At 49.2% G+C, this 26,465-nt stretch overlaps 1 protein-coding gene across 50 annotated transcripts in view; it reads right to left on the reverse strand.

Annotated features, from left to right (window-relative positions):
* Positions 1 to 26,465, reverse strand: part of MAP4K4 (mitogen-activated protein kinase kinase kinase kinase 4) — a 183,695-nt gene that overhangs the window by 91,639 nt on the left and 65,591 nt on the right. For all 50 annotated transcript variants that reach the window (XM_080684139.1, XM_080684138.1, XM_080684145.1 and 47 more), the window contains exon 3: positions 17,854 to 17,910. In XM_080684139.1, the coding sequence (XP_080540265.1) occupies positions 17,854 to 17,910 (57 nt within the window). The remainder of the gene's footprint in view (positions 1 to 17,853; positions 17,911 to 26,465) is intronic.

Below are 26,465 nucleotides of genomic sequence, written 5' to 3' on the forward strand. Positions count from 1 at the left end.
CCACTATAAAGTGGGCAATGGAGAGATTTGGCCAGTTAATGGCACCGTTAAGTTTAATACCATCATGTAACTAGACCTGTTTTGCCGGTCCGAGGAAAACGGACTGAGGTTTCATATATCCAAGCTTTTATAGCTCTCAGGGATGACCTCAGCCATGTACTACCTGTAATGTAAACTAGACCTCTCTGTAATTGCTACAGACCCTGAAAGAAAAATATACCCCAGTGGAAAAGAAAAATCTAAAACTGAGTGAATGACTTTGTCAGTCCTTTGAACCCAATTCTTGAGGTATTACAAATGAAGTCTCTACAAGGCCAGAGGTGTGGCTCCAGAATCAATTCAAATCCCACCAAATATTAACTAAGCCATCTTTTAAAATGCAAGTTTCTGTGAGGTAATCCTCATCAAAAGGAAAAAACCTTAGCCATCTTAGCAGATCAAATTAACTTATTTCAGCTGTTAAACACTGATTGCTAGAGAAGTCTTAAATTCACCTACTTTTGGCTTTTCTTTTTTTTACATAAAACCTAGAAAATATACTTGAAGCTGCAAGTGAATGTCTTATACTTTATTAGAAGTACTAGAGGCCCGGTGTACAAAATTCATGCACTCGAGGGGGGGGGAGGGGTGTCCCTCAGCCCAGCCTGCACCCTCTCGCAGTCCAAGAGCCCCACAATCAATTGGCCCACCGAGGGAGGCCCCATCCACCCACCCACCACAGCACCACTGGCCAGGTAGCATGGGCCTCCCTCTGCGGGGCAATCGTGGGGCTATGGTGTGGCCCCTTGGCCAATCACATAGCACCTGCCTTGGCTGACCTGGAACCAGGCGTGTCAGCCAGTGGGAGTCATAGCGTGGTTGTCCAGATGGTCTGCTGTTCAGCCGTTTGGTTGATTTGCATATTACACTTTTATTATTATAGATAGATGTCTCTTAAAAGTGTGTTTGCCAATGGAGGAGCCTGTTTCTAGAAGTTATAAAATGTACTCGCCAATCTAAAGAATGCTAATAGCTTACTTTTTAGTTGTCACTAAAAAATAAAAATAAAAATCAAGATTTCTGAAAGTTAAGAATCCTATGTTTTGGTAATAGAAGGTATAAGGTATAGAAATATTTTTTGAAGGAAAAGGAAGAAAGTAAGTTGTTATTTCTGAATGGGTAGAAATTTTTGTGAAAGTTATAGATGATTTGTGAAGAGAAACCTTGAGAGGAAATTGTATAAATATGCTAAATAATTAATTTAATTAAACAAATGAATTTAAAGATAAAAAGTAAGCTAATACAGAGTTAGACTTTGGTTCTTTGCCACTCTTTAAAACAAATGGTAAGTTACATATTTTTTCCCCTACATGATCCTTCCAGATTTGGTAATTCTTAACCATTTGTACCCGCAAGCAGCAGACCTTTTTCAATTAAATTCAAAATATCATGGCAGTTAACTAGTTAATGAGTGAGTCATGGCAATATGTTTCTTTGCATGAATTCAGTAAGACCAGTTTCCAATTGCAGTTTCATTAAACAAGACACTGACTGGGGTGTCAAGTCTGAGAGAGACATACTTGGACTCTGGATGTCACCAGAAACCTTAAGGAATTGAGATTGCCTTTGAAGCTCATAAAAGCCACTTGGAGAAACTGAGAGGGTTGACTTGAAACGCAGGCAGATAGGGCAGGGGTCTGGTGGAAAACAAAGGCAGGTGGGACATAGGCAGGGGCAGGCACCAAACAAGCAGAAATAATAAGATGCTTCTGGACTCAGAGCGAGAGGCATGAGAAACTAAGGGCGGGCCTGCAGCAGCAAGGTGTATGAACGCATAGAAACAAAGTCCAGCACAGGGACAGAGGAAGGACACACAGAAAGGGAAAGTTCAGGCCCGCTGCTGGGCAAGAACAATTGAGGGAATCAATCAGGTGACAACTCGGATAGATATAGAAGCAGGCTTTTAGCAAATATATAACCCTGGACTACAGGGCTTTACGGGGCAGCCAATTATTGGGTCCCCCTCCCCTTGTGGGGAGACACAACCCCGGGAAAACACCATGGCACACCGTTCCGGTCATCAAAATGTCCTGGTACTTTGCTTATTCATATGGTTCATGGCAGGTCTTCCAGGTAAGAAGAGAAGGTTGCTTTTCTGGGAGATGGCAAAGGAGGAACCTCATGACATCTTTGGGGACCTCAAGAAATTGAGGAATTCACCCAAACCTATAGGTAATGCAGACAAACCTAGTTGCAGGCAACTAGGTGGCTCAGCTTTTTTGCCCAGAGGGGCTAACTAAAGTTTAATCATGAGATTCCAGCAAAGCAGATTTAAAAGAGCCTAGACCAGTGGTCAGCAAACTGCGGCTCACAAGCCACATGCGGCTCTTTGGCCCCATAAGTGTGGCTCTTCCACAAAATACCACGTGCGGGCGCACACGTACAGTGCGATTGAAACTTCGTGGCCCAAGCGCAGAAGTCGGTTTTCGGCTCTCAAAAGAAATTTCCATCATTGTACTGTTGATATTTGGCTCTGTTGACTAATGAGTTTGCCGACCACTGGCCTAGACAATCAATTGCTATTCTCATTATGTTTGTGCAAATAACCAGGTCAAATTGAAACCAGACTTAATGCAGTAAATAAATTGGTCTTGGAATCTATAATTTAGATATGAAGATTAGAGTCTAGTTCAATTCATTGTCTTCAAAATTTTATTGTTCACCTATAAATTAAACTGGACCCTGAATTTTTCTAGTTTTCTTAAATATTTGGCTACAACCTCCAAACTAATGTTTCATTTTTCTTCCATCATCTGACCTGGAATTATTGAGGACTAAAATGTTTGTCTTTCACTGCACCATTCCTCATAATACTTGTTGTTCTACCTTTTGCCCCAATAATATTTAAATTTATAACATAAGTTTGTCTCCACCAGGTATTTTTTTTTAATAAATCTTTATTCAGATTATTACAATTGTTTCTCCATTTTCACCCCATAGCTCCCCTCTACCCGGTTCCCACCCCACCTTCTGCCCTTACCTCCCCCACCACTGTCCTCATCCATAGGTGTATGATTTTTGTCCAGACTCTTCCTGAACCCCCCATAACCCTTTCCCCCTGAGAATTATCATTCCACTCCCTTTCTATGCCCCTGATTCTATTATATTCACCAGATTATTCTGTTCTTCAGGTTTTTAATTCACTTGATTTTTAGGTTCACTTGTTGACAGATATGTATTTGTTGTTCATAATTTTTATCTTTACTTTTTTCTTCTTCCTCTTCTTTAAGAATACCTTTCAGCATTTCATATAATACTGGTTTGGTGGTGATGAACTCCATTAGCTTTTTCTTATCTGTGAAGCTCTTTATCTGCCCTTCAATTCTGAATGATAGCTTTGCTGGGTAGAGTAATCTTGGTTGTAGGTTCTTGCTATTCATCACATTGAAAATTTCTTGCCACTCCCGTCTGGCCTGCATAGTTTCTGAGAAATCAGCTGGCAGTCATATGAGTGCTCCCTTGTAGGTAATTAACTGTTTTTCTCTTGCTGCTTTTAATATTCTCTCTTTGTCTTTTGCTCTTGGCATTTTAATTATGATGTGTCTTGGTGTGGTCCTCTGTGGATTCCTTTTGTTTGGGGTTCTGTGTGCTTCCTGGACTTGTAAGTCTATTTCTTTCACCAGGTGGGGGAAGTTTTCGGTCATTATTTCTTCAAATAGGTTTTCAGTATCTTGCTCTCTCTCTTCTTCTGGCACCCCCATAATTCTGATGTTGGTACGCTTGAAGTTGTCCCAGAGGCTTCTTACACTATCTTCAACTTTTTGGATTTTTTTTCTTTTCTTTTTGCTTTTTTGGTTGAGTGTTTTTTGCTTCTTTGTATTTCAATTCTTTGACTTGATTCTTGTGTTCCTCTAGTCTGTTTTTGGGTCTCTGTATAATATTTTTTATTTCAGTCAGTGTATGTTTAATTCCTAGTTGGTCCTTTTTCATATCTTCGAGGGTCTCGTTATATTTATCGGCCTTTTCTAGGATATTCTTGAAAAGCCTTATAACCGTGGTTTTGAATTCTATATCCAGTCATTTATTTTCCTCCATTTCTTTCGTTTGTGATCTGTTTCTTTGACGCCGCATTTTCACTGCTTCCCTGAGTTGGTAGGGTAGATTTGTGTGCTAGGTTTCCTATATGGCCCAGTGGGTCGGCCTCCCCAGTTAACCTGAGGTGGACACTATTGGTGCACCCCTTTGTGGACTGTGTGTACAGCCTTGTTGTAATTAAGTCTTGATTGTTGTTGGTATCACTGGGAGGAATTGACCTCCAGGCCAGTTGGCTGTAAGGATCAGCTGTGTCTATGCTGGGAGAAGTTTGGTGCTGGAGACAGCCTTATAGGATTAGACTTGCCAAATTGCAATAGCCTCTGTGCTCAGCTTAGATGGGGTGGAGTCTCAGGGCGGAGCAGACAGTCTTGGCTTCCCATCAGCCTTGCCCTTGCGCGCACGCACGCACCTTCAGTCCTCTGACTTCCCCGGCTCCCGAGTCTCCGCCCGAGAGTCTAGACTCCTCCCACAAGAGCGTGGGTCCCCAGGGGCTCGCCTGGAACTGGGGTTCACTGCAGTCAGAACTGGGGCTCAGTGCAGTCAGGAGCCTCTGACTCCCTTCCACTAGGGAAAGCCTGTGGCAACCTTCGCAGCCTTTGTGCGCACTGGCACGCGCGCGCCTTCAGACCTCTGCCTTCTCCGGCTCCTGAGTCTCCACCCGAGAGTCCAGACTCCCCCCGTAAGAGCGTGGGTCCCCAGGGGCTCGCCCGGAACTGGGGTTCAGTGCAGTCAGAACTGTGGTTCAGTGCGGTCGGGAGCTTCCTTCTCCCTTCCGCCAGAGAAAGTCAGCCAGGCTCTCAGCCGCCCTTCCTCTCTGCGCGCACAAAGACCCTTTGCCGTACCTCCAATTCTCTGTGAGCTTTTCTCTTTCCTTCTAGTTGTAGAATTTTCACTCGGCCAGCTTTCCTGTGGTTCTGGATGGTGTCCGTTCTGTCCTTTAGTTGTAGTTTTGAAATTGTTGTGCGAGGCCGCAGTTTAGGTGCTTACCTATGCCGCCATCTTGGTTTCTCTCCACCAGGTATTAAGCCCTACTTGCACTCAGGGAATACCACCCCTACACATCACTGCCACTTCCTTCCGTGCCCAGGCCTCATCGTCCCTCAGACAGAGAGTAAGGATCTCTTGGATCCAAAAGAAAACATCATCCCTCTTCAGTAGGAAACAGCTACAGAGGACACCCTATGCTCCTTTTCTTTGAAAGAATTCAGAGCCAAGATCCTTGAAGGGGGGTGTGGTAGGCATTAGACACACATGAGCAGTGCAAGGACGACAGGCCAGGTACAGAAGGTCACCAGGTGGACAGCCCCGGGTGCCTAGCAAAGGACACCTGTAGGGTGGGTCCTCATCCCCTGGGTGACCTTCCTCCCCGAGCATATTACTTTAGACCCCTTGACCTTTCCTCCCAGAGGTAACATCTAGGCCTCAGTTGTAGTTCAGCTCCAGGCCCAGAAGAGCAGCAAAACCAGACAAGTGACCCCACGGCTGCCGTCAGGCACAGCTGCACTGGGTAATGACCCCCTGCCCTGCTGCTGACCATGGTGGAGACCATGACCCTGAAAGGACACACCAGGAAAGCTGCTGACTATTCTACTGAGATCTTCCCTGGGACCTCCCCCAAAGTCTCCGCCCTTAAAGCCCTTAGGACGGAGGACCCAGCGCCTCCCTCCAGGAAACAGGACCCTGCCTTTTCCTCTCCCTCCCAGGAGCACACTGGCACCTTCCCCTCCTCCCCCACTCCTTTCAGGCGGGTCATCTTGACCTCCCTCACTCTAAGCTCCAAGAGCCCTTCTTTGTCTCTGTAACTTGTTTCCTCAGCCCATTTCTTCTATCACTCATTTCTTCCACTTCTGTGACTTTCTGAATAAATATTCTCTTATAGCTTAAGTCTTGGCTCTAAATTGTCTTCTAGCCAGAACGGAGGTTGCTGAGTCTGACCCCACCTGTCTTATAATTGGTGCCATTCCCGCTGCCCCCAACATATCCATAATAATAAAAGCATAATATGCTAATTAGACCAGACCTCCTTCCATCCTTCTGGGGCGCCTGCCAGTGGCTGGAGGGAAGCCAGGGTCCCAGGTGTCAGAGGGAAGCCCATGCCAGCAGCCGGGGAAAGGAAGGCCTACTCTTGCACGAATTTCCTGCATCAGGCCTCTAGTCCATAAATAAAATGAAGACTTTTCAACATGAAAAACACAAATGCCTGAGGAATACGCGATCTTACTCTGAACCTTCCTCTGCTTATTTACTTAAAAGTCAAGAAGAGGAGAATTTTTACATTTTGTAAGCTTCTGGTTACATTCTTAAATTAGAATAAATTAATCAAAAATAGAAATACATTCTACCCCTGCCAAAACCAAAAGAACTAATCCTTTAAAAAAATTCACTATCACATCATCACCAGCATGGCTGTTTTTAAAATACTTTATCAGGTACCTGTGTGTTGAGCAGTTATATTACTTTGGGGGGAAGATGATAAAAAGGATTCAGAAAGAAAGAGAGGATGGATACCTTCAGAAAGGCTTGGATCCTAGGCCCGCCTTTGTTCTTGGAGGAAGTGATGTTATCTGCCTCCGAGGTTGCTGCATGAATTCGAGCAGGTGCCTATGCGATGCAGGAACTAGTCCTTAAAAAACTCTGGTTCACTTCATCCCCTCTACACTTTATAGCCAGTAAGTCCTTACCACTTAAGATTACTTCCACTTTTTTAATTTTTTAAAGTTGATTTGAGGGAGAGGAAGAGGGAGAAGAAGGGGGAGGGGGAGAGAAGGGGGGAGAGAGAGAGATTGATTTGCTGTTCCACTTATTTATGCATTCATTGGTTGCTGCTCTTATATGTGTCCTGACTGGGGATCAAACCACGAACTTGGTGTATGGGGACAATGCTCTAACCAACTGAGTTACCCAGCCAGGGTGAGATTAATTCTAATATCTAATGAATTGTTTTAAAAAAGAAAATATTAGAAACAGTACAAAGCTTTCTCTGGCTCATTAGTAAAAGGCTGTATGTTTATCTTAGTCTATACCGGGTGTTCTCAATGCGGGAGCTGTCACACTAAGGGCACAAGGGTGGTTCTTGGAAGTAGAGGGAAAGCCTACTGCTTGTATGTATAAAGCGTAAAGAAATGCCCGCCAGCGTAGCTCAGCGTTCGAACAGCGACCTATGATCTAAGAAGTCGAAGTTTGATTCCTGATCAGAGCACATGCCCGATTGCGGGCTTGATCCCGTGTGGGGTATACAGGAGGCAGCCGATGGATGATTCTCTCATCACTGATGTTTCTATCTCTCTCCCTTCCTCTCTGAAATCAATAAAAAATGTTTTTAATATATATATATACACACACACATATACATACACACATACATACATACATACATACATACATACATACATACACTGAGTGGCCAATTATGACCATTCCATCAGTACTTCATTGGGCCACCTTTTGCCTTCAATACTGCAACCATTCTTCTTGGCATTGACTCCACAAGATGTTGAAAGGTGATGTGAGGGATCTGACACCATGCCTGATGAATAGCACTGTCCAGTTCTGTGAGATTTGATGGTTGTGGAACCAGCTGCCTGATGGCTTTTTTAACTTCGTCCCACAAATGCTCAATTGGATTGAGATCTGGTGATTGTGAGGGCCACCTAAGCAAGGTAAAGTCTCCCTCATGTTCTTGAAACCACTCCTGCACAATACGAGCACTGTGGCATGGCGCTTTGCTCCATTGGGATACGCCATCAACATGATAGGATGAACTTGATCAGCAACGATACTTAGGTATGTTGTGCTATTCAGACGTTGTTCCACAAGAATTAAAGGGCCCAAATCATGCCAGGAAAACATGCCCCAAACCATAACACTGCCCCCACCAGCTTGAAGGGTTGTACTCATGCATGGTTGTACTCATGCTTTCATGCTGTTTCCGTGAAATTCTCACTCTGCCATCTGCATGATGCAACTGGAAACGTGATTCATCGGACCACATGACTTTTTTCCAATGCTCGACTGTCCAATCCTTGTGTTCCTGTGCGAATTGGAGACGTTTTATCTTGGTAACTGCAGACAGCAAAGGTGTTTGAACAGGCCTTCGGCTTCCATATCCCATACGATGCAGTGCAATGCTAGTTTGCCTACAAACGTCAGGTGGTAATAATCTGGCCACTCAGTGTATATACATACAATACATGAACAGATATACTAGAGAGAGTCTAAATTTTTCATGGGGTGACTAGGAAAAAATATCTTAAAAGGATTCTTCTTAGGGAGGTGATAAAGAAAATAAGGTTAAGAAACACTGCAGTACTCTATGAGAGTACACTGAAACTGTTAGTTCTCAATATCACTGTCATACTTCTCAATTAAAATAAATCAAAATTCAACCAATTCCTAACTTGTTTTAAGAGCTTTTTTCCAAGGACTTGTACCAATATTAAAAATAAAGATGTACAACTTGGGACCTTTACTCCATCCACAGAACGACTGAGTAAAGAAGACAATACAAATTAGGAAGTTGAAATTGAAGAGCAAGATCATTTAAATTTAGAAGTTACCTAAAGTAAGAAAATTCAGCATTCTACAATCTTGGCACGGCAGTTTCTCTCCCAGTAGACATGAAAGAGAAGGTAGTTTGTTAAGACAGGGGGAAAGCAGACAAAATATGGACAGAAAGAACAGTTGCGGAAGGAGACACACCCAGTGGTTCTCACTGGTGCAGTGAGGGCTCCGCCACAACCCCGAGTGAGCCTGTGGCAAGATGCCAGGTCCTGGCAAGGGCAGGAGAAAGAGCCGCCAGCTGCCTGAAATGGAAGAAGCCAGTACCAAGCGATGAGGCCTGCAACATGTAACTGGCCTCTAGGAACAATAGGTCACAAGGTCCGAGATCTCTCCTGCCCTTCCTTTTGTTATTTTCAGTCTAGACAAGAATGGCACATTCATGACACTGTGCTCCTCCCACTGAAAGGGGGCAAAATTGCTAAGCCTCACAGGCCTTGCTTTGTAACCTGGAGTAAGCTTGTTTCCCTCCAGCTAGCCACAGCAGGAAACACAGCAGAAAGGGGTCCTGCTCCTCTGTGGACCCAGCTGGGTCAGCGCCAAAGGTGTCCGCCAGTGGTGATGTGCACTGCTTGCTATAAGGCCACTGCTGCTGTGGCTCTGGCCTCACCGATGTGAGAACAGGCTGCAGAGTGCATTAGCAGAGCACACTTGCTGGACACTCTTGACAACCCAATGTGGAGTCCCTGTCAGCCAGGACAGTATGTCAAGTGCTATGTCAAGAATGAGGTCTAACAGGAACGCCCTTAGGAGGGGACCAGAACCCAAAACCACAAGGCTGGACACTGGGATAAGGACTCCACTGACCTCCACCCTTGGCGGGCACAGAACTTAGAGCTCCCCACCACCTGGCCTCAAGCTTGGCTGTGCAGGGGGTCACACCGGAGCCCCACTGGACTTCCCCTCCACGGGACGCAGGCCCCGCTGTGGCTGCCTCCACACCAGCGGACACCTCCAGTGACAAGGACTTTGTGCCGGAAGCTCCCCTCTCTGTGTGTAACCTGCGTGTGACTACTGCTTGCGGGGAGGTCTCTCCTAAGAAACGTGGCCCTGCAGAAAGACACAAGCGGTGTGTATGACTCCTTTCGGGGATGCTCCCTTGCTCAGGACACAGAAAGAGGCTGGGCTTTTACTGGCTGTTTTAGGCAAGGCCGGATGTTTATGTAGCTTTCATACTCATACCTCTAAGAGCACAATGCAAGATAGATGAAAGTACCCAATGAAATCTGCTGGCTGGTTCCCTGCACCCCAACAGGCTTCAGGCCCCACACCTCCACTCCTCCAAGGTATATCTCACAATTACCAATCACACACATTTTGTTCATGAAACTAAAAGAACGTCAAGGTCCATCCATCCTTTACGGTCCAGATTAAACCAGCTCTCTCAACATACCTACTTAGACCCCATGTTTGAAACTGTTGGTAGTTTCAAAGAGTCAATAAATTGAGAATCAAAGATCTGGGTTCTAATCCCTGAACTCTAATTAGCAATATCCTCCTAAACAGAGGTGGTGGGTCTGTGAGCTAGAATTCCTCACTCCTAGACAGGAGGCGGCCTATGATCTGAGGTGCCACTGAAGTCAGGGTTTTCAAATGTGAGGGAGCATTCCACCCCTAGAGAGCTTGTTACAGCCCAGATTGCTGGGCCCCAACCCACAACTAACCTGCATTTCTAACAAGTTCCCAGGTTGAGAATCTACAACTTTAACCCCTTCCTATGCCCAAAGGCCTACTGGAGGGAAGACCCCGAAGCAGCCAGAACACTGGCTTCATACAGCGCTCCCACTCAGGTGAGAGCTGTGGTGAAACACCCCCCATACAGCACCACCCAGCTCCAAGTCAGTCTCTGCTCTTGCTGCAACACCCCAGAAATGAGTGGCCCCATAACAAGCACAATAAGGGCACCGAAGCTGCATGGCAGCACGTGGGTAGGAGGTGGTCTGTCAGCAGGACGATCTAGCCTAAACTTCTCTAAGTTGTTCATCAAAATACACACCTACTTATGTAGATTTGATCTGTGAACGATGTAAAGTACTTACACAATCAGGAATTAAATTAAATCAGGAGAAAAAGCAAACCCTACAAATGAATCAATACAGAAACTCAATCTAGCTACATATCAAACTGATGAACCTTACAGAGAAAAGAATTACTTCATGTAGCTTCTGAACACAGCACTATGCCTAACAGATACATTGCACAGACAAAAAGAACTACAGAGAAATCTTAAGCTTCATGTCTACTGATAAGTAGTAACATTGTTATTCAAATTCTGAAAGGACTTTAAAATAAAGCAAATAAGTAAATGCATTACTTTATTATGAACCAGTTTTTTAATATAAAGTATACAAGATTTTAAAAACTAAGGAAAAACTCTGATTTTTGAAAAGTATATTTCCATACTGTCTACTGAAAGGACCTAGAAGCAGTTAACACCTCAGCAGCAATGAGCACACATTCAAACGCTGGTTTCTAGCCTGCCCGGTGTGTCTCAGTGGTTGAGCATCGACCTATGAACCAGGAGGTCACGGTTCGATTCCTGGTCAGGGCACATGCCAGGGTTGCAGGCTCGATCCCCCACAGGGTGCGTGCAGGAGGCAGCCGATCAGTGATTCTCTCTTGCCATTGATGTTTCCACCTCTCTCTCCCTCTGCCTTCTTCTCTGAAATCAACAAAAATGTATTTTTAAAAAACCCACACCACACAAACATATGCACTCTGAAGCTAAGGAAATCTGTGGATGGTGCCATTCCTATTCTGGCCTGCCTGCAGAAGGCACAAGTAACCACAGAGTAACGTGCAGCCTTGTTTGTTACTAACTCATAGTGGAATCCAAGTCAAATGCTTATCTTATAAACCCACTCATTTGTCTTGCCTTGTTATGTTCATGGACTTTAATTATAATATTGTACTACTAGAGGCCCAATGCACAAGATTCGTGCACGGGTGGGGTCCCTAGGCCTGGCCAGTGATCAGGGCTGATCGGGGCCATCTCGCCCAGGCACGATCGGGGCGGGCTAATCAGGTCCAGGCCAATCACGTGTGTGTTTTTGCCACCTCACTGCGTTCCGGGGGTGGACGGGGCCTGTGGTGACTACAGAGGCGACAGAACCGAGGGGCTGTCGTTGGTGGGCGCTCCCAGGAATTGGAGCCTGCCAGCCAGGGGGAGGGACCAGGGGAGGTTGGCTGGCCGTGGAAGGTTGGCTGTGGGAGCACACTGACTGCCAGGGGGCAGCTCCTGCATTGAGCATTTGCTCCCTGGTGATCAGTGCGCATCATAGTGACTGGTTGACGGGTCGTTCCAGTCATTTGGTCGCAAAGGTCACTTAGGCTTTTATACACACACACACACACCCGGTGCACAAAATTCGTGCATGGGGGGGGGGGGGGAGTGTCCCTCAGCCTGGCTGCAACCTCTCCTCAGGGGTTGTCTGAATGCCGGTTTAGGCCCGATCCTGCAGGATCGGGCCTAAACCAGCAGTCGGACATCCCTCTCGCAATCCAGGACTGCTGGCTCCTAACCGCTCGCCTGCCTGATCGCTCCTAACCACTCTACCTGCCTGCCTGATCGCCCCTAACCACTCGCTTGCCTGCCTGATCACCCCTAACTGCCTCTGCTTGCTGGCCTGATCGCCCCCTAACTGGTCCCCTACCAGCCTGAACTGGTCCCCTGCCGACCTGGTCGTGCCCTAACTATCCCCCTGCCAGCCTGGTTGCCCCCTATCTGCCCCCCCCCGCCCCCTGCTGGCCTGGTTGCCCCCTAACTGCCCTCCTGCTGGCCTGGTTGCTCGCTGTCTGGAAGGAAGTCGGATGTCTGGAAGATGTACAGTCAACCCAGTCTAATTAGTATATTACCCTTTTATTAGTATAGACTAGAGGCCTGGTGCACAAAATTCGTGCATGGGGGGGGGGGGTGTATCCCTCAGCCCAGCCTGCACCCTGTCCAATCTGGGACATCCCTCTCACAATCCAGGACTGCTTGCTCCCAACTACTTGCCTGCCTGATTGCCCCTAACCACTCCCATGCCGGCCCGATTGCCCCTAACTGCCCTCCCCTGCTGGCCTGGTCACCCCCAACTGCACTCCCCTGCTGGCCTGGTCACCCCTAACTGCCCTCCCCTGCAGGCCTTGCCCCCCCCCCAACTGCCTCCCCTGCAGGCCTGGCCCCCCCCAACTGCCCTTCCCTGCAGGACTGGTCACCCCTAACTGCCCTCCCCTGCAGGCCTTGCCCCCCCCCCAACTGCCTCCCCTGCAGGCCTGCCCTTCCCTGCAGGACTGGTCACCCCTAACTGCCCTCCCCTGCTGGCCTGGTCACCCTTAACTGCCTTTTCTTGCTAGCCTGGTCGTCCCCAACTGCCCTCCCCTGCAGGCCTGGTACCCCCCAACTGCCCTTCCCTGCAGGCCTGCCCCCCCCCCTGCAGGCCTGGTCGCCCCCAACTGCCCTCCCCTGCCAGCCTGGTCCCCCCCAACTGACCTCCCCTGCAGGCCTGATCGCCCACAACTGCCCTCCCCTGCTGGCCATCTTGTGGCGGCCATCTTGTGTCCACATGGGGGTGGCCATCTTGTGTGTTGGAGTGATGTTCAATTTGCATATTACCTCTTTATTATATAGAACTAGAGGCCCAGTGCATGAAATTCATGCATGGGAGGGGGGTGTCCTTCAGCCCGGCCTGCATCCTCTCTAACCCAGGACCCCTTGGGGGATGTCCAACTACCGGGATTGGGCCTAGACTGGCAGTCAGACATCCCTCTCGCAATCCGGGACCACTAGCTCCTAACCACTCGTCTGCCTGCTGGCCGGATCCCCCTAACTGCCCTGCCCTGCCAGCCTGATCCCCCTAACTGCTCTCCCCCTCTGACCTGATCCCCCTAACTGCTCTCCCCTGCCAGCCTGATCACCCCTAACTGCCTCTGCCTGGGCCTCACCGCCATGGCTTTGTCTGGAAGGATGTCTGGTCTAATTAGCATATTACCCTTTTATTAGTATAGAAGATAGAGGCCTGGTGCACAGGTGGGGGCCAGCTGGTCTGCCCTGAAGGGAGTCCTGGATCAGGGTTGGGGTCCCGGATCAGGGTGGGGATCCCCTTGGGGGATGGGGCCGGCCTGGGCAAGCGACTGCCAGGGGTTTTCAGGCCGGCCACACCCCCATCAGGGTGGGGGTCCCCACTGGGAGGCAGGCCGGAGTGGGCAAGGGGCTGAGGGCCATTTGCAGGCCATGCACACCCCCATCGGGGTGGGGGTCTCTGCTGGGGAGCGAGCAGCCTGAGGGGCCTGGGGCGGTTTGTAGGCTGGCCAGCCCCCTGATGGGGTGGGGGGTCCCTGCTGGGGGCGGGGCGGCCTGGGTGAGGGCCTGGGGGTGGTTTGCAGGCCGGCCAAGCCCCCGGCTTTGTCTGCAAGGACGTCTGGAAGGTCTCCGGAAGGTCTCCCAGTCTAATTAGCATATTACTCTTTTATTAGTATAAATAGTTATACCACTGGGGGGAAACTGGGTGCAGAGTGTATAGGACCTCCTTATATACTTTTCTGCAAATTCATGTGACTCTATAATTATCTCAAAAACAAAACAACACATTCTACATCTCATGTCCTGGTCATGCCCACATCCTTAACCTGTTCCTGAAACCCTTCCCACAACCAATCATATAAATGACAAGCTTTCTTCAAAATCCTAAAGATAATCAATTCTTAAAATGTTAAAATCTGAGAAGCAATATAAAGAGACTAGAGGCTCGGTACATAAAATTCATGCACAGGTAGGGTCCCTAGGCCTGGCTGGCAATCAGGACCGATCAGGGCCTTCCTTCCCCGGCTGCTGGCCGCTGGGCGGGGCCTTCTTCCTTCCCTGGCTGTCAGTTGCCAGCTGGGGCCTTCCTTTGTTCAGCACCGCCCCCTGGTGGTCAGCACACATCATAGCGAGTGGTCAAACTCCTGGTCGGCTGAACTCCCGAGGGGACAATTTACATATTAGCCATTTATTATATAGGATCTTTACATCTCTTGCAAATAAATGCCTCTCTTTCAGATCCCTTGGCTTCCTACAGTCCCTAACACCTAGCCCCAGGGCGAGATATGAATGCTCTGCTGGCTTTGTGTTCTGGGTCCAGGTCCATAATCAAAGCAGGTGAAGTGCGACCACTAGGGAGCACATCTACTCAGGACTGCTGAAGCTGAGCTGGACAGAGAGTGGCCCCACACTCACCTCCCCACACTGCTGTTTCTCTGGTCTTCAGAGCCTAAGGAATAAGAGGAGCCTGGTATCTGCCTCTTGATTTCACTTAAGAAACTGACTCAAGAGTCAGTGATTTTTCCCAAAAATAAGCATTCACAACTTTTTGCTCCCCAGACAAAATTGAGAAGTCAAAAACCATGCAGAATCCTGCTCTCCTCCTGCTGGAGTTGAAAGCAGAAACATTTCAGTCAACAGAAATTTGCTCCCAGGTCTGACCCAGGCCAATGCCTACAACTTCGCAGGACTGCCAAGAGGCCCCCAATGGGGGTCAGGCAAGAGCATGTTTCCTGGGATGCCAGCTGCACGCTGTCCTCTACCCACACTGTGCCCCGAGCGATAGCACAGAGGTCACTGCGTGGACACAGGACGGAGCGGCCAGGACAGTAGATGCTTGATTGAGTTGCATTTGTTCTCAAGACTCACCATTTGGTGTCCATTTCACCCCACACATGGGTTGTGCATAATTATTTTTAAAGGAGTCCTGAAAATGCATTTTCCAACACGGCCTGGTTTTTTGTATACAACTCAGCAGCTGTGGACAAAAGCGTCTACTGCACACAGCTGTGTGGTTTGGAGCTGTGCTCACAGACCAACAATAGGGAGCCAGCCGAGCACCACAGTGGTTATGTGAGGAGGAGAGGAGGAGGAAGTGTAAGAATTTAATTCTCCTTGACATGTTCTTATGTTTTACACGTTTTTAAACAGTGACCATGTCCTGCACACATATAACCAGAGCCAGGCCTCGCGAGGAGGACCTCTACAGGGAAGACCCGCCTCCCTGCGAGGGGAAGGAGCTGGCCAGGCAGCCCCAGGGAAGTGAGGAAAACACCAGCCCTTTGGACTTCCAAATGCTTCAAAAACTCCCAAAGGTGACAGTTACGGTGTCACCCATCAGTCTGCCAGGACATGTGTTAACAAATGTCATGGAGCATGGGCTCCAGCCACATGGCCTCCCAGGGCGGTGCCAGCGCCAGGCACGGATGGTGGTCAGGAGATGGTCATCCTAGTCACAGCGAGCCCACAAGACAACTCAACATTGTACTTAAATTACAGTCAGAATTTGCTGCTCCTTTACTGCTCTTTAACATAATCTTAAAAGTCATATCTACTGGAAAGCATCCATTTCCCACGAGCTGTACACCAGGAAGGACCCTGCACACAGCACAGAGCCACATCTCCGTGCGCTACCCGGACCCTGCACACAGCACAGAGCCACATCTCCGTGCGCTACCCGGACCCTGCACACAGCACAGAGCCACATCTCCGTGCGCTACCCGGACCCTGCACACAGCACAGAGCCACATCTCCGTGCGCTACCCGGACCCTGCACACAGCACAGAGCCACATCTCCGTGCGCTACCCGGACCCTGCACACAGCACAGAGCCACATCTCCGTGCGCTACCCGGACCCTGCACACAGCACAGAGCCACATCTCCGTGCGCTACCCGGACCCTGCACACAGCACAGAGCCACATCTCCATGTGCTACCTGGACCCTGCACACAGCACAGAGCCACATCTCCATGTGCTACTAGGACCCTGCACAGCAGTCCACAAGAACCTCTGGCCAGTCAACCACACAACGGCACTTTTCCATTGCAAGTCCCCATATCCTCTGTGGCAGAGAAAAGAGAGCAGTCACTCACAGAGAGCCACACCTCACACTGTGAAAAGCTCTGTCACTACCGGCAACCGAGACCACGGTGCTCTCCACCTCTCACCAACACACATGTGGGAGAGCAGGGCAGCGAGGGGCTCTCTAGACCATTCACCTGTGCTAGTACACCTGACACCAAGTCAGCCATGTCTCCCTCAATAGACTCCAGATTGGGGGAGATTGGGGCTTGATTTAAAAATACCCCAAACCCCCAAGGCTGCTGGTTAGCTCTCTCTAGAATCTGTGATATAAGATGGTAAACCTTATTCAGAATTAAACAAGTTATAAGAAATCATGAGAGTGTGAAGTAAAATTTCTGGTGAAAATGAAGCTGACCCTTGAACAACATGGGGGGCAACAGGTTAGGGGTGATGACCACTGAAAATTGTTTATAACTTTTGACTCCCCAAAAACTTAACTGCTAATCGCATACTGTTGACCAGAAGCCTTAATTAACACATACTCTGTGTACTGTGTGTTCTACATACTGTATTCTTACAACCACGTAAGCTACAGAAAAGAAGATACTAAGAAAATCATAAGAAAATACTTTTAACAATATTTATTGAAAAAAATCTGCATATAAGTGAAATGGCACAGTTCAAACCCATGTTGTTCAAGGGTCAACAGTAACTTAGGACAGAACGGGTTTAGTCACTATGACTATGGCTATTTAAACAGCAACTATGACTCAGCACATGTATGCACACAGGCACACGCAGAGGGAGGCCCTCCCTTTCTGTGGTGTTGACTTCTCCTTCCACCTAGAGCTACACAGTAAACCCCACATGACCATTTTAAGAACTATTTTTTGCTACTAAATATTGCCAACAATCTGCTCAGCGTTCTAGCAGATGTTTCTGTTTTCAAACCTCTGGGAACTGGCTGGACCTGTTTTCTTCCCCATGTTAAAAATAAAAAAAATGGCCCAAATGTGGCCCTGTACCCCAGAGAAGCTCCCCTCCCCCACAGCCTGACTCTCCCCCATTTATGTGACTTCGCCATCCCCTCTCAAATCTCATCTTTTGCACTAGAAGATGTTTCCAATTATAGTCCATTATGTTGCCAAGGATGATATCACTCAGAGGTGTTTTTTTGTTGTTTTTTTTTGTTTGTTTTTAAGAAGATGCTACTGATTGTTAGTTACTTGGGGACCATCTGCAACCATTTAGCCCCACTATTGTGCTGGGTCGCATTGTCGGGAGGGGGGGGGGGGGGGAGGTAATTTGCTCAAGATCGATTCTCCAAACAGAACAATGCTCTTCCACTGGCAGGGGCAGGGGTCCCTGACTGCTACCTCCCGATATAGGTAAGTATGTGTGTGACCCCATCTTACCTCAGTAACATCCATAACTTTGATGGCCGCCAGTTGACCTGTTTTAACATGTCGACCCTGAAAACAGAGGAAAGAAAGATAATTGGCACCATGTTTTGCACAATCACTAGGACGGAATGGTTGGTGCTTCAACAAATCAGTTCTTCTATATTTTTTTCCCAAAAAAATAATGATGAAATAGACCATGCTTTCCAATAGAACAATATTGTTACTAATACCAATGAACCACACGTGATAAACAGAACAATTGAAACAAATGAGTTTTGATAAGTTTCTCCTTTTTTTCCAGGGTTTAATTTCTGTATTGTTACCTTTCAACCCAAACAACTCAAATGTGTTCTTCTATTCATCAGATTGAGCACTCAAAAAAAAAAAGACAAAAAAAAAAAACATTAAAAAAAACACACACACCTCCACATGTGTATTGCTGAAAATGACTAACAGTCCTTCCCTAGTGGCGTTCCCAATGCCCAATCTTGACTTCACAAGAGTTCACCTGAGTCTTCCTTGAAGGCTCCCGCATCCTGCAGCCCCAGTGCAGAAAGGCTAGAAGAATCCCCCAGAACGAAGGGAGTGCAGCGGTGGGGCAGGGCGGGAGGGCGCGTGTTGAGGCCTTGTCACAGCTCTATGGTAATTCCGGACCAAGAACCTAAAAATGCGTCATCCACTTATATCACTAGGTATTTCTATTTTTTAAATCTTTATTGCTGAAAGTATTACATCTGTCCCCTTTCTCCCCCATTGTCACTAGGTATTTCAAATTTGGTCATTCTCCCCTCACCAGCGCAAGGCTACTGGATCAGTTCCTGTGCGTCTCCCTCCTCTCTGCACCCTCTGCCATGGTCGGTCATTTCCCAGCTGAGCAGCAAAGAGCCCGCAGTACCCTGAGCACCAGTGCCTTGAGAGCTTGGTGAGGAACGGTCCCCAGCCTGCCACCGGGAAGGCACGGCGAGAGCCCTGGATGGAGCACTGGGACACTCGAGCTTGAGCCTGAGGAAAGTTCTCCCTTTATTCTGGAGAATTCTGGAAAGTTTACATAGGAACTCAAGTTATAACTGGGTCAAAACACCAACCTATGAAAATGAGCATGGTCGCGGGGAGCCGCGCGATGGCCCATCGCCCTGCAGTTCACGGCAGGACAGGTGCCTGGATAGATGCAACCCTCGCACATACAGGCAACCAGGGCCCACACGCCCTCAGGCCAGGCCCAGAGCTCCCCAGCTCGCACCCCCTGCAGGCACTGTGACCTGGCCTTCCCCACGGCTGCCCTCCTGTCTCCTGCAGTGTTGCCCTGTGAGTGGGGCCCCATCTGCAGTTCCACTTGAGGCAGCACAGAGATCCAGAGCCAGGCACAGGGAACCCTGCCTTCTTGCCCTCCAGGCCTGCTGTGCCGCCTGCCCAGCCTCAACAGACCTGACCCGACACCTAACTGCGGCCTCAGAGCACCCGTCATCGCATGCTCACCGTGCCCATGGAGCCCGGAGAACAGTCTGGCCCTGGCAGTGCATTGACAGTTGGGCCACCCAGGATCCTGATAGAAAATGTTGTCCTGCCTACATGTACAATAAAACGACAGGCTCCATCTCAGAGAACTGCAGAAGGACTCCAACTCTGGATGAAGGTTGCATGGGCTCCCCTATTTCTGATACGTACAGCTGTTTTTACTACCTGTCTGTCCGAGATTCAGCATCCTTTGAGAGTAAGACTCCTCTTCCTGTGTGTGGAAAGCTCTGTAGCCTCGGCCTCTTAGTTTTGCAGCCACAGCACTGTTCTCAGCAGAAGTACACAGAAGACTGAGCTCTCGTCCTGGGCATGGAGGAGCCTGCAGCGGCAGCTCAGGCCAGAGCCCGGGCCAGGCAGGATTGCACCGCACTGAGCCTCCTCCCCAGGCTCAGCATGACTGGTGCCTCAGGCTCCCATCTGTCATCAGGGGTAAATTTGTGCCCACTTCACGGGTTTATTGTTAAGAAAAACTGAGCAAAGAACCCGAGGGCATGGCACATGCAGAGCCCTGATAATAAATGACGCCTGAACCTTGTTTCTCTCAACAAGGACAGAAATGAACTTTTTAGCATCGTATCAAGCAACTGCCACGCGCACCTGTCACATGAAACCAAATCATGATTTCCTTGAATCCAAGAAGCAAGGGTAGAACTTAAGAGGACAGGGTGCTGATATCATCTGGTCCCTTCCATGTAAGAGACACAAGACCATCTCCTTAGCACCCAGTCAGCCCTCAAATCTGCAAACACATGCCTACTCTGTGCAGTGGGATTCCTTCCAAATGACTAAAGCAAATTTCTGACTGACAGAATCCGAGAAAACATCACAAGGCTTGCGCCAGCTTTCTCTCTTTCCAAGAGGGGCAAGCAGCACTGTGCCGGGAGAGTGCAGGTGAGATGTGGGGAGTGAAAATCCCCGTCTATGAAAACATCTCTCCAGGTGTTACAAAGTAGCAGCCCCTTCCTCATCCCCCCTCCCCCACCTGAACTCAGGACGGCGAGTGTATTAAGGCTCAGGACAGTGGCACAGAAGCTGAACTGCAGGTTCACGCAGTATTTGCTTTATACAGAATATTAGTTTTCCTTAGTAACAGATTACAGAATCAGGACCTAACAACTCATCAACTATTTTTATCCAGATATAACAGACCAAGTAAAGGCTTTAGTCTTGATTATCACATACCAGTTCTTCCAAAATTAGGTTCCATTTTAAATTGAAATATGACTCAGGAAACTGACTCCCTCCTTCCTGAGAAACAAGACAATGCCCTGGAAGAAACGCATCCCTGGTTCGGGCACCCTTGGGCTCTCATTTGGCTGTCACTCATCACTGCACTTCCTCAGGGAAGTTGCATAACTTCTCAGAGCTTTCAGATCACTGCAGACCCCAATGAAGGCCATCCTAAGTGCCCGGGGCATAGAGCCCTGGCCCTCACACCTTGACACTCAGGTGAGAGTCTTCACTCCCTCCAGAGGCCATGCTGGCTCCTGATCCTGCCTCAGGCTCAGACCTCATCAATGAAGGCCCATTTCTCATCTTCAGAGAGCATGGCCAATATGTGGGGAGACTGTGGGGTGCTACAGCGACCAACTTCTCTCTCCCCTCCCTCTCTCTAGTATTCTACCTACTGGGGTGGGCCACCATATGTAAAGGAACCAAAATGGGCAGCAAAGTGCCCTGAAGAAGCTGAATGTGCTGAATGTACATATGTATGCAATTGTGGGCTAAGGAGGCTACATGAAGGGTAGTTTGAAATGATAAATCGTGTGTGATTTACTCAACACCAATGAGAGGATCTAGGATGGCCCTTCTCCGGGTGGCTGGGGTCCATGAGAGAGGCCCCATGTTCCCTGGCGTGGCTTTAGCTGTAACAAATGGCCCTCCTTCATACTGCCTCAGTAGCATGTGATGAGAACACACACTCAGAACCACCTGACCATGCTCAGGACTTGAGGGCACAGGAACAGGACTCTTCCCTGAAGTCGAGGCGGTAATGCACCCGAGACCCCCAGTCCGTCTCCTAAGGACAGCTTTGTGGTCTGCTCCTATCGAGGGAGAAAGTGCCACTTCCCTGACTGACTCTGAACTCCCGGCCTGCGCATAGAGAGATGAGAAACTTCCATTGCATCACCCAGTCCTAACATACACGGGTAAATGACCTGGTCAGTATGAAATTTGCACAGCTAACATCCATGTGTGACCCTGACTCTTCTGTCCTACTGTCTCCATTTCTTGGGCACTCAGTGTCCCATCCTATCTAATAAAAGAGTGATATGCAAATTTACCACCACTCCGCTACACCCACAAGCCACGCCCACCAGCCACACCCACCGGCCATGCCCACCAGCCAATCAGGAGTGAATATGCAAATAAACCCAACCAAGGTGGCTACCACCACAGAGAGCAGGAGGGAGGCTTGGGTGTCCCCGGCAATGGAGAAAGCCAAGCTTTCCGCCTGTCCTTGCCGGCCTAGGCCTCCACTCAAGGCTACAAAGTTTCAATGATGGAAGATACATAAAACCAAACAGAAATGGCGGCAGCCACAGAGCTGGAAAGAGCAGGAGGCTAGGGTTGCCCCTGGCGATGGAGGAAGCCAAGCTTTCCACACACCCTGGCTGGCCCAGGCCTTGCTTAAGGCTACAAAGTTTCAATTATAGAAGACACATAAATACCAATAGAAATGGCTGCCGCCACGGAGCAAGCAGAAGGCTTGGCTCCGCTCCAGTCTACAAAGTTTCAATTGTAGAAGATAAATAAACCCCAGATACCAGGGCCTCTGCTTGGGTCGCCGGGGGCATGGCCGGCCTGCAAACCACCACAGGCCCCTCGCCCAGGCAGCCCCACGCCCCAAGGGAACCCCCACCCTGATCCAGGACACCCTTCAGGACAAACCAGCTGGCCCCCACCCATGCACCAGGCCTCTATCCTATCTAATAAAAGAGTAATATGCAGATTGACCATCACTCCAACACACAAGATGGCTGCCCCCATGTGGTCAAAGATCCTGCCCCCATGTGGACACAAGATGGCCACCACAAAATGGCCAGCAGGGGAGGGCAGTGGGAGGGACCAGGCCTGCAAGGGAGGGCAGTTGTGGGCAATCAGGCCAGCAGGGGAGGGCAGTTGAGGGTGACCAGGCCTGCAGGGAAAGGCAGTTGGGAGGGACCCAGGCCTGCAGGGGAGGGCAGTTAGGGGTGACCAGGCCTGCAGGGGAGGGCAGTTAGGGGAAACAGGCTGGCAGGGGAGCAGTTAGGCATCAATCAGGCTGACAGGGGAGTGGTTAGGGGGTGATCAGGCTGGCAGGCAGAAGTGGTTAGGGGCAATCAGGAAGGCAGGCAGGTGAGCAGTTGGGAGTCAGCAGTCCTGGGTTGTGAGAGGGATGTCCGGTGGGATCAGGCTTAAACGGGCAGTCGGACATCCCTCGAGGGGTCCCAGATTGGAGAGGGTGCAGGCTGGGCTGAGGGATCAGGCTTAAACGGGCAGTCGGACATCCCTCGAGGGGTCCCAGATTGGAGAGGGTGCAGGCTGGGCTGAGGGACACACACCCCCGTGCAAGAATTTTGTGCACCGGGCCTCTAGTTCGGGCTATAAAATGCCACAGGGAGGGCAGTAAAGGCCATCGCTTGCTGTGCTGATGAGGCCCCACGTAAACATTAATGCACTTATGAGACATCTGATAGTGAAAAGTCTCTTAATACCATTCTCAGTTATTTTCCCAATAGACCCTAAAGAACCCTGTAAGGGTAGTAAAGCAGGTCACTATCCTATTCTGCAACTGAAGAACTGAATTTTATTACTAAGTTACCTACCCAAGGTACAGTGGCAGCGAAATCCCCTCTTTGCAACAATTATATAAAAAGCGAGAGATGGGTTCCTACTATTTCTACTAACTTGTCAAGTTCCTGCATTCAAGTTTTTTGTTTTTAAAGGAACACCTTTAATTATTTTCGCTCAATGCTCTCAAAGAGTTGGCATATTGCCAAGACTCAGAGTTAAGACTGTTACTGTGATTGACACCCCTTCCCAGTCAGACGGCTCACGCTCACCAGACTGTCCCTCCAGCAGAACCACCTGCATGCAGTTGATTCAGTATTTTCTTGTCTGTAAGTGAGGAAAATGCACATTTCTTTCTTTTTAAAGGAAAAAACTATTCTTAGCAGACATCCAAGCTCAGGAAAATGCCCTAATTTTCAACTCTCCTTCATGATGCTAACAGAGTCAAAACTGAGAACTTGCATTTGCAAATATGCATTACATTTATGACACACATGGTTCTAAAACACAGGGCTGTCTGTCTGCCTCTAAGGAAGTCTGTCACCAACCTACCAAGAGGAACCTAGAAAAGGAAGAGCGGTCAAGGGAAGCTTTTAAGTCCAAGAGGAAAAGACAGCAACGCTCCTCTGCTCACTGAGAGGGAAGTTCAGGTTGTTACATTCACAAAAGAAAGCTTAGAGGGCCCTGGCCAGGTGGCTCTGTTGTTTGAAGTGTCACCCTGTGCGCCAAAGGCTGCAGGCTGGATTCCTGGTTGACGTCTGGTCAGAGCGTGCATACGGGAGGCAACCAATCAATGCTTCTCACCTGGATGTTTCTCTCTCTTCCTCACCTTCCATCCCTCCCTCCCTCTCTAAAATCAATAAAATATCCTCAGGTGAGGATAAAAAAAAAACACACACAAAACTTAGAGGGGATGTGAATGAACGAAGTAAATGTAAGACAGGACCCTTAACTAGGACTCCAATCCCAGTGGTCATGACACTGTTCAACACCGATTCTCGGGTCACAGAGCTGACCGGCCACCTCCAGCCTTCCTTCCAGGTCCTTGTTATTATTACGGCACCACCCCGCCCCTGAACAAGGAGTGCGCTACAACTCTTTTTCTACTCCTGGTGCTTTCTACCTAAATCTCAGCTTTCTTCATGGAATCAGAAAGCTTCTATACTCATCCAGCCTGAGAGTGAGCAGAAGATGAGAGGAAGAAAGTCTATTAAGTTTATGGCACTATGCAAGGTAAGTAAACACAATTTAGGTTTAACAAGGATTTTCCCCCCACAAGCCAGAGGGAGCATGCACACTTACAGCCTGAACTCTAGGGACATGTAGTGAACAAGGCACTTTGCACACATTACCATTTATTCCTCACATGACCCAACATATGTATCACTGTCCCCATTTTATAGATGGAGAAACTGAAGCTTTGGAGAGGGTTAAGTTAACTAGTTCAAGATGCACATCAGGCTTCTTCCCTGTTCCAGGCTGTGGATTTTAAAATACAAATGGCCACAAATGTCCTATTCAACCAACTTCCAGAGGGACTGCTAAGTATACTCCTCTACAACATTATAATCTTAAGAGATTATAATTAAACATGTCAATATAGTAACCAATAATAAAACTTAGCTTCACTTCCTGGACTTTCCTTTCCTGTCACAAATCAGAAAAAGTCAAGCAAAGAACACACCAAAGGAATTCTTTACGGAATCTGAAGGCACGTGTGAACACACTCAAAATCCCCATCCCAGGCTTCCCAACACTGATAGCAGGGTTTTTTTTGTTCCTTCATCTTCCCACTAGAGGCCCGGTGCACAAATTCATGCACACGTGGGGTCCCTCAGCATGGCCTGCAGGAATTGGGCTGAAACCGGCAGTCCAACGTCACCTGCCACTCCCGCTCATCCTGGCCCCACTACACCTGCCACAGGCTCACGCCCAGTCAGTCCTGATCGGGGAGGCTCATGCCCCCATAGCAGTGCTCACCAGCCATGAGCCCTACGACTGGCGCCCATCCCGAAGGGGCAGGGGGGCGGGGGGGAGTCCGACACACATGATCAGCCCTCTGGGCTGGCGGTGGGACAACCTTGCAGGCCCAGGATCTAGATCCGTCCTGCTGACATTCGCACCGGTTGTCGGGAACCACCTGGCGGCCGCTTTTATATGGTTTCTTCCGTGCAGAGCATCTAGGGAGGGGAAGTGGCCAATGTGCCCAAGGCCAACTTCCAGGAGGTGGGCGGCACTGGTCCATCGGTGCCTGGCCCGTTCTCCAGAGATTAAACCTGCAGGACTACTGAAGGAGGGAGTGACTGCCACTAGGCAGGTGGGCCACTGGGATGGGTCGGTTAGCTGAGCAGCACTCCCACTGTGGGAGCGCACTGACCACCAGGAGGCAGCTCCTGCACCGAGCGTCTGCCTCCTAGTGATCAGTGTGCATCATAGCAGCCAGTTGACCGATGGTTCGGTCACTTAGGCTTTTAAACATAGACTAGAGGCCCGGTGCACGAAATTCGTGCGGGGGGGGGGGGGGGGGGCGGGGTTGTCCCTCAGCCCAGCCTGCTCACTCTCCAATCTGGGACCCCTCTCACAATCTGGGACTGCTGGCTCCTAACCACTAGCCTGCCTGGCTGCCTGATTGCCCCTAACCACTCTGCCTGCCAGCCTGATAGCCCCCTAACTGCTCCCCTCCTGGCCTGATTGACACCTAACTGCTCTTCTGCCAGCCTGATTGCCCCGAACTGCCCTCCCCTGCTGGCCCGATCGCCCCTAACTGCCTTCCCCTGCAGGGCTGAGGGGACTGGGGGACGCTGGCTGGATGAGTCAGGGCTGAGGGGACTGGGGGACTGAGGCTGGATGAGGCGGGGCTGAGGGGACTGGGCATGCCATCTTGTGGGGGCGTGGCAGTCAATTAGCATATTCCCTCTTTATTAGAAAGGATAAATTTTCTTCCAACAAATACTGGAGATCAGAATACTTTTTCTTTCTGCTTAGTTTAACCTAAAACAGATTCAGAGGCATGGAAAACCCACGAGGAGGAGCATGGCATGTGACAGAGAACACTCAGGACACGAGACCAATCGCTCTCTGTGACAGGAAGCAAACACCACAATGGGGCTAGTAGTGGAGGAGGCTGCCCGACAGGGTGTGGATCCCTTCAGATGTAAGCTGCAAACAATCCTTGCCAAATGCCAGAGGGACAGGTGTGCAGTCCCCCACAGGCCAGGGCAAGAAGCTGTCACAGAACTGCACCACCTCTCTCCAGACACGGTCCTCCACTGCCCAGTCCGGAGGTGCTGTCTCCTACGAGGTGGGAAGAGGGCCCCCCAGTGACCTGACTGGTC

The sequence above is a fragment of the Plecotus auritus genome (genome assembly GCF_963455305.1).
Source record: "Plecotus auritus genome assembly, chromosome: 8".
NCBI classification, from domain to species: domain Eukaryota; kingdom Metazoa; phylum Chordata; class Mammalia; order Chiroptera; family Vespertilionidae; genus Plecotus; species Plecotus auritus.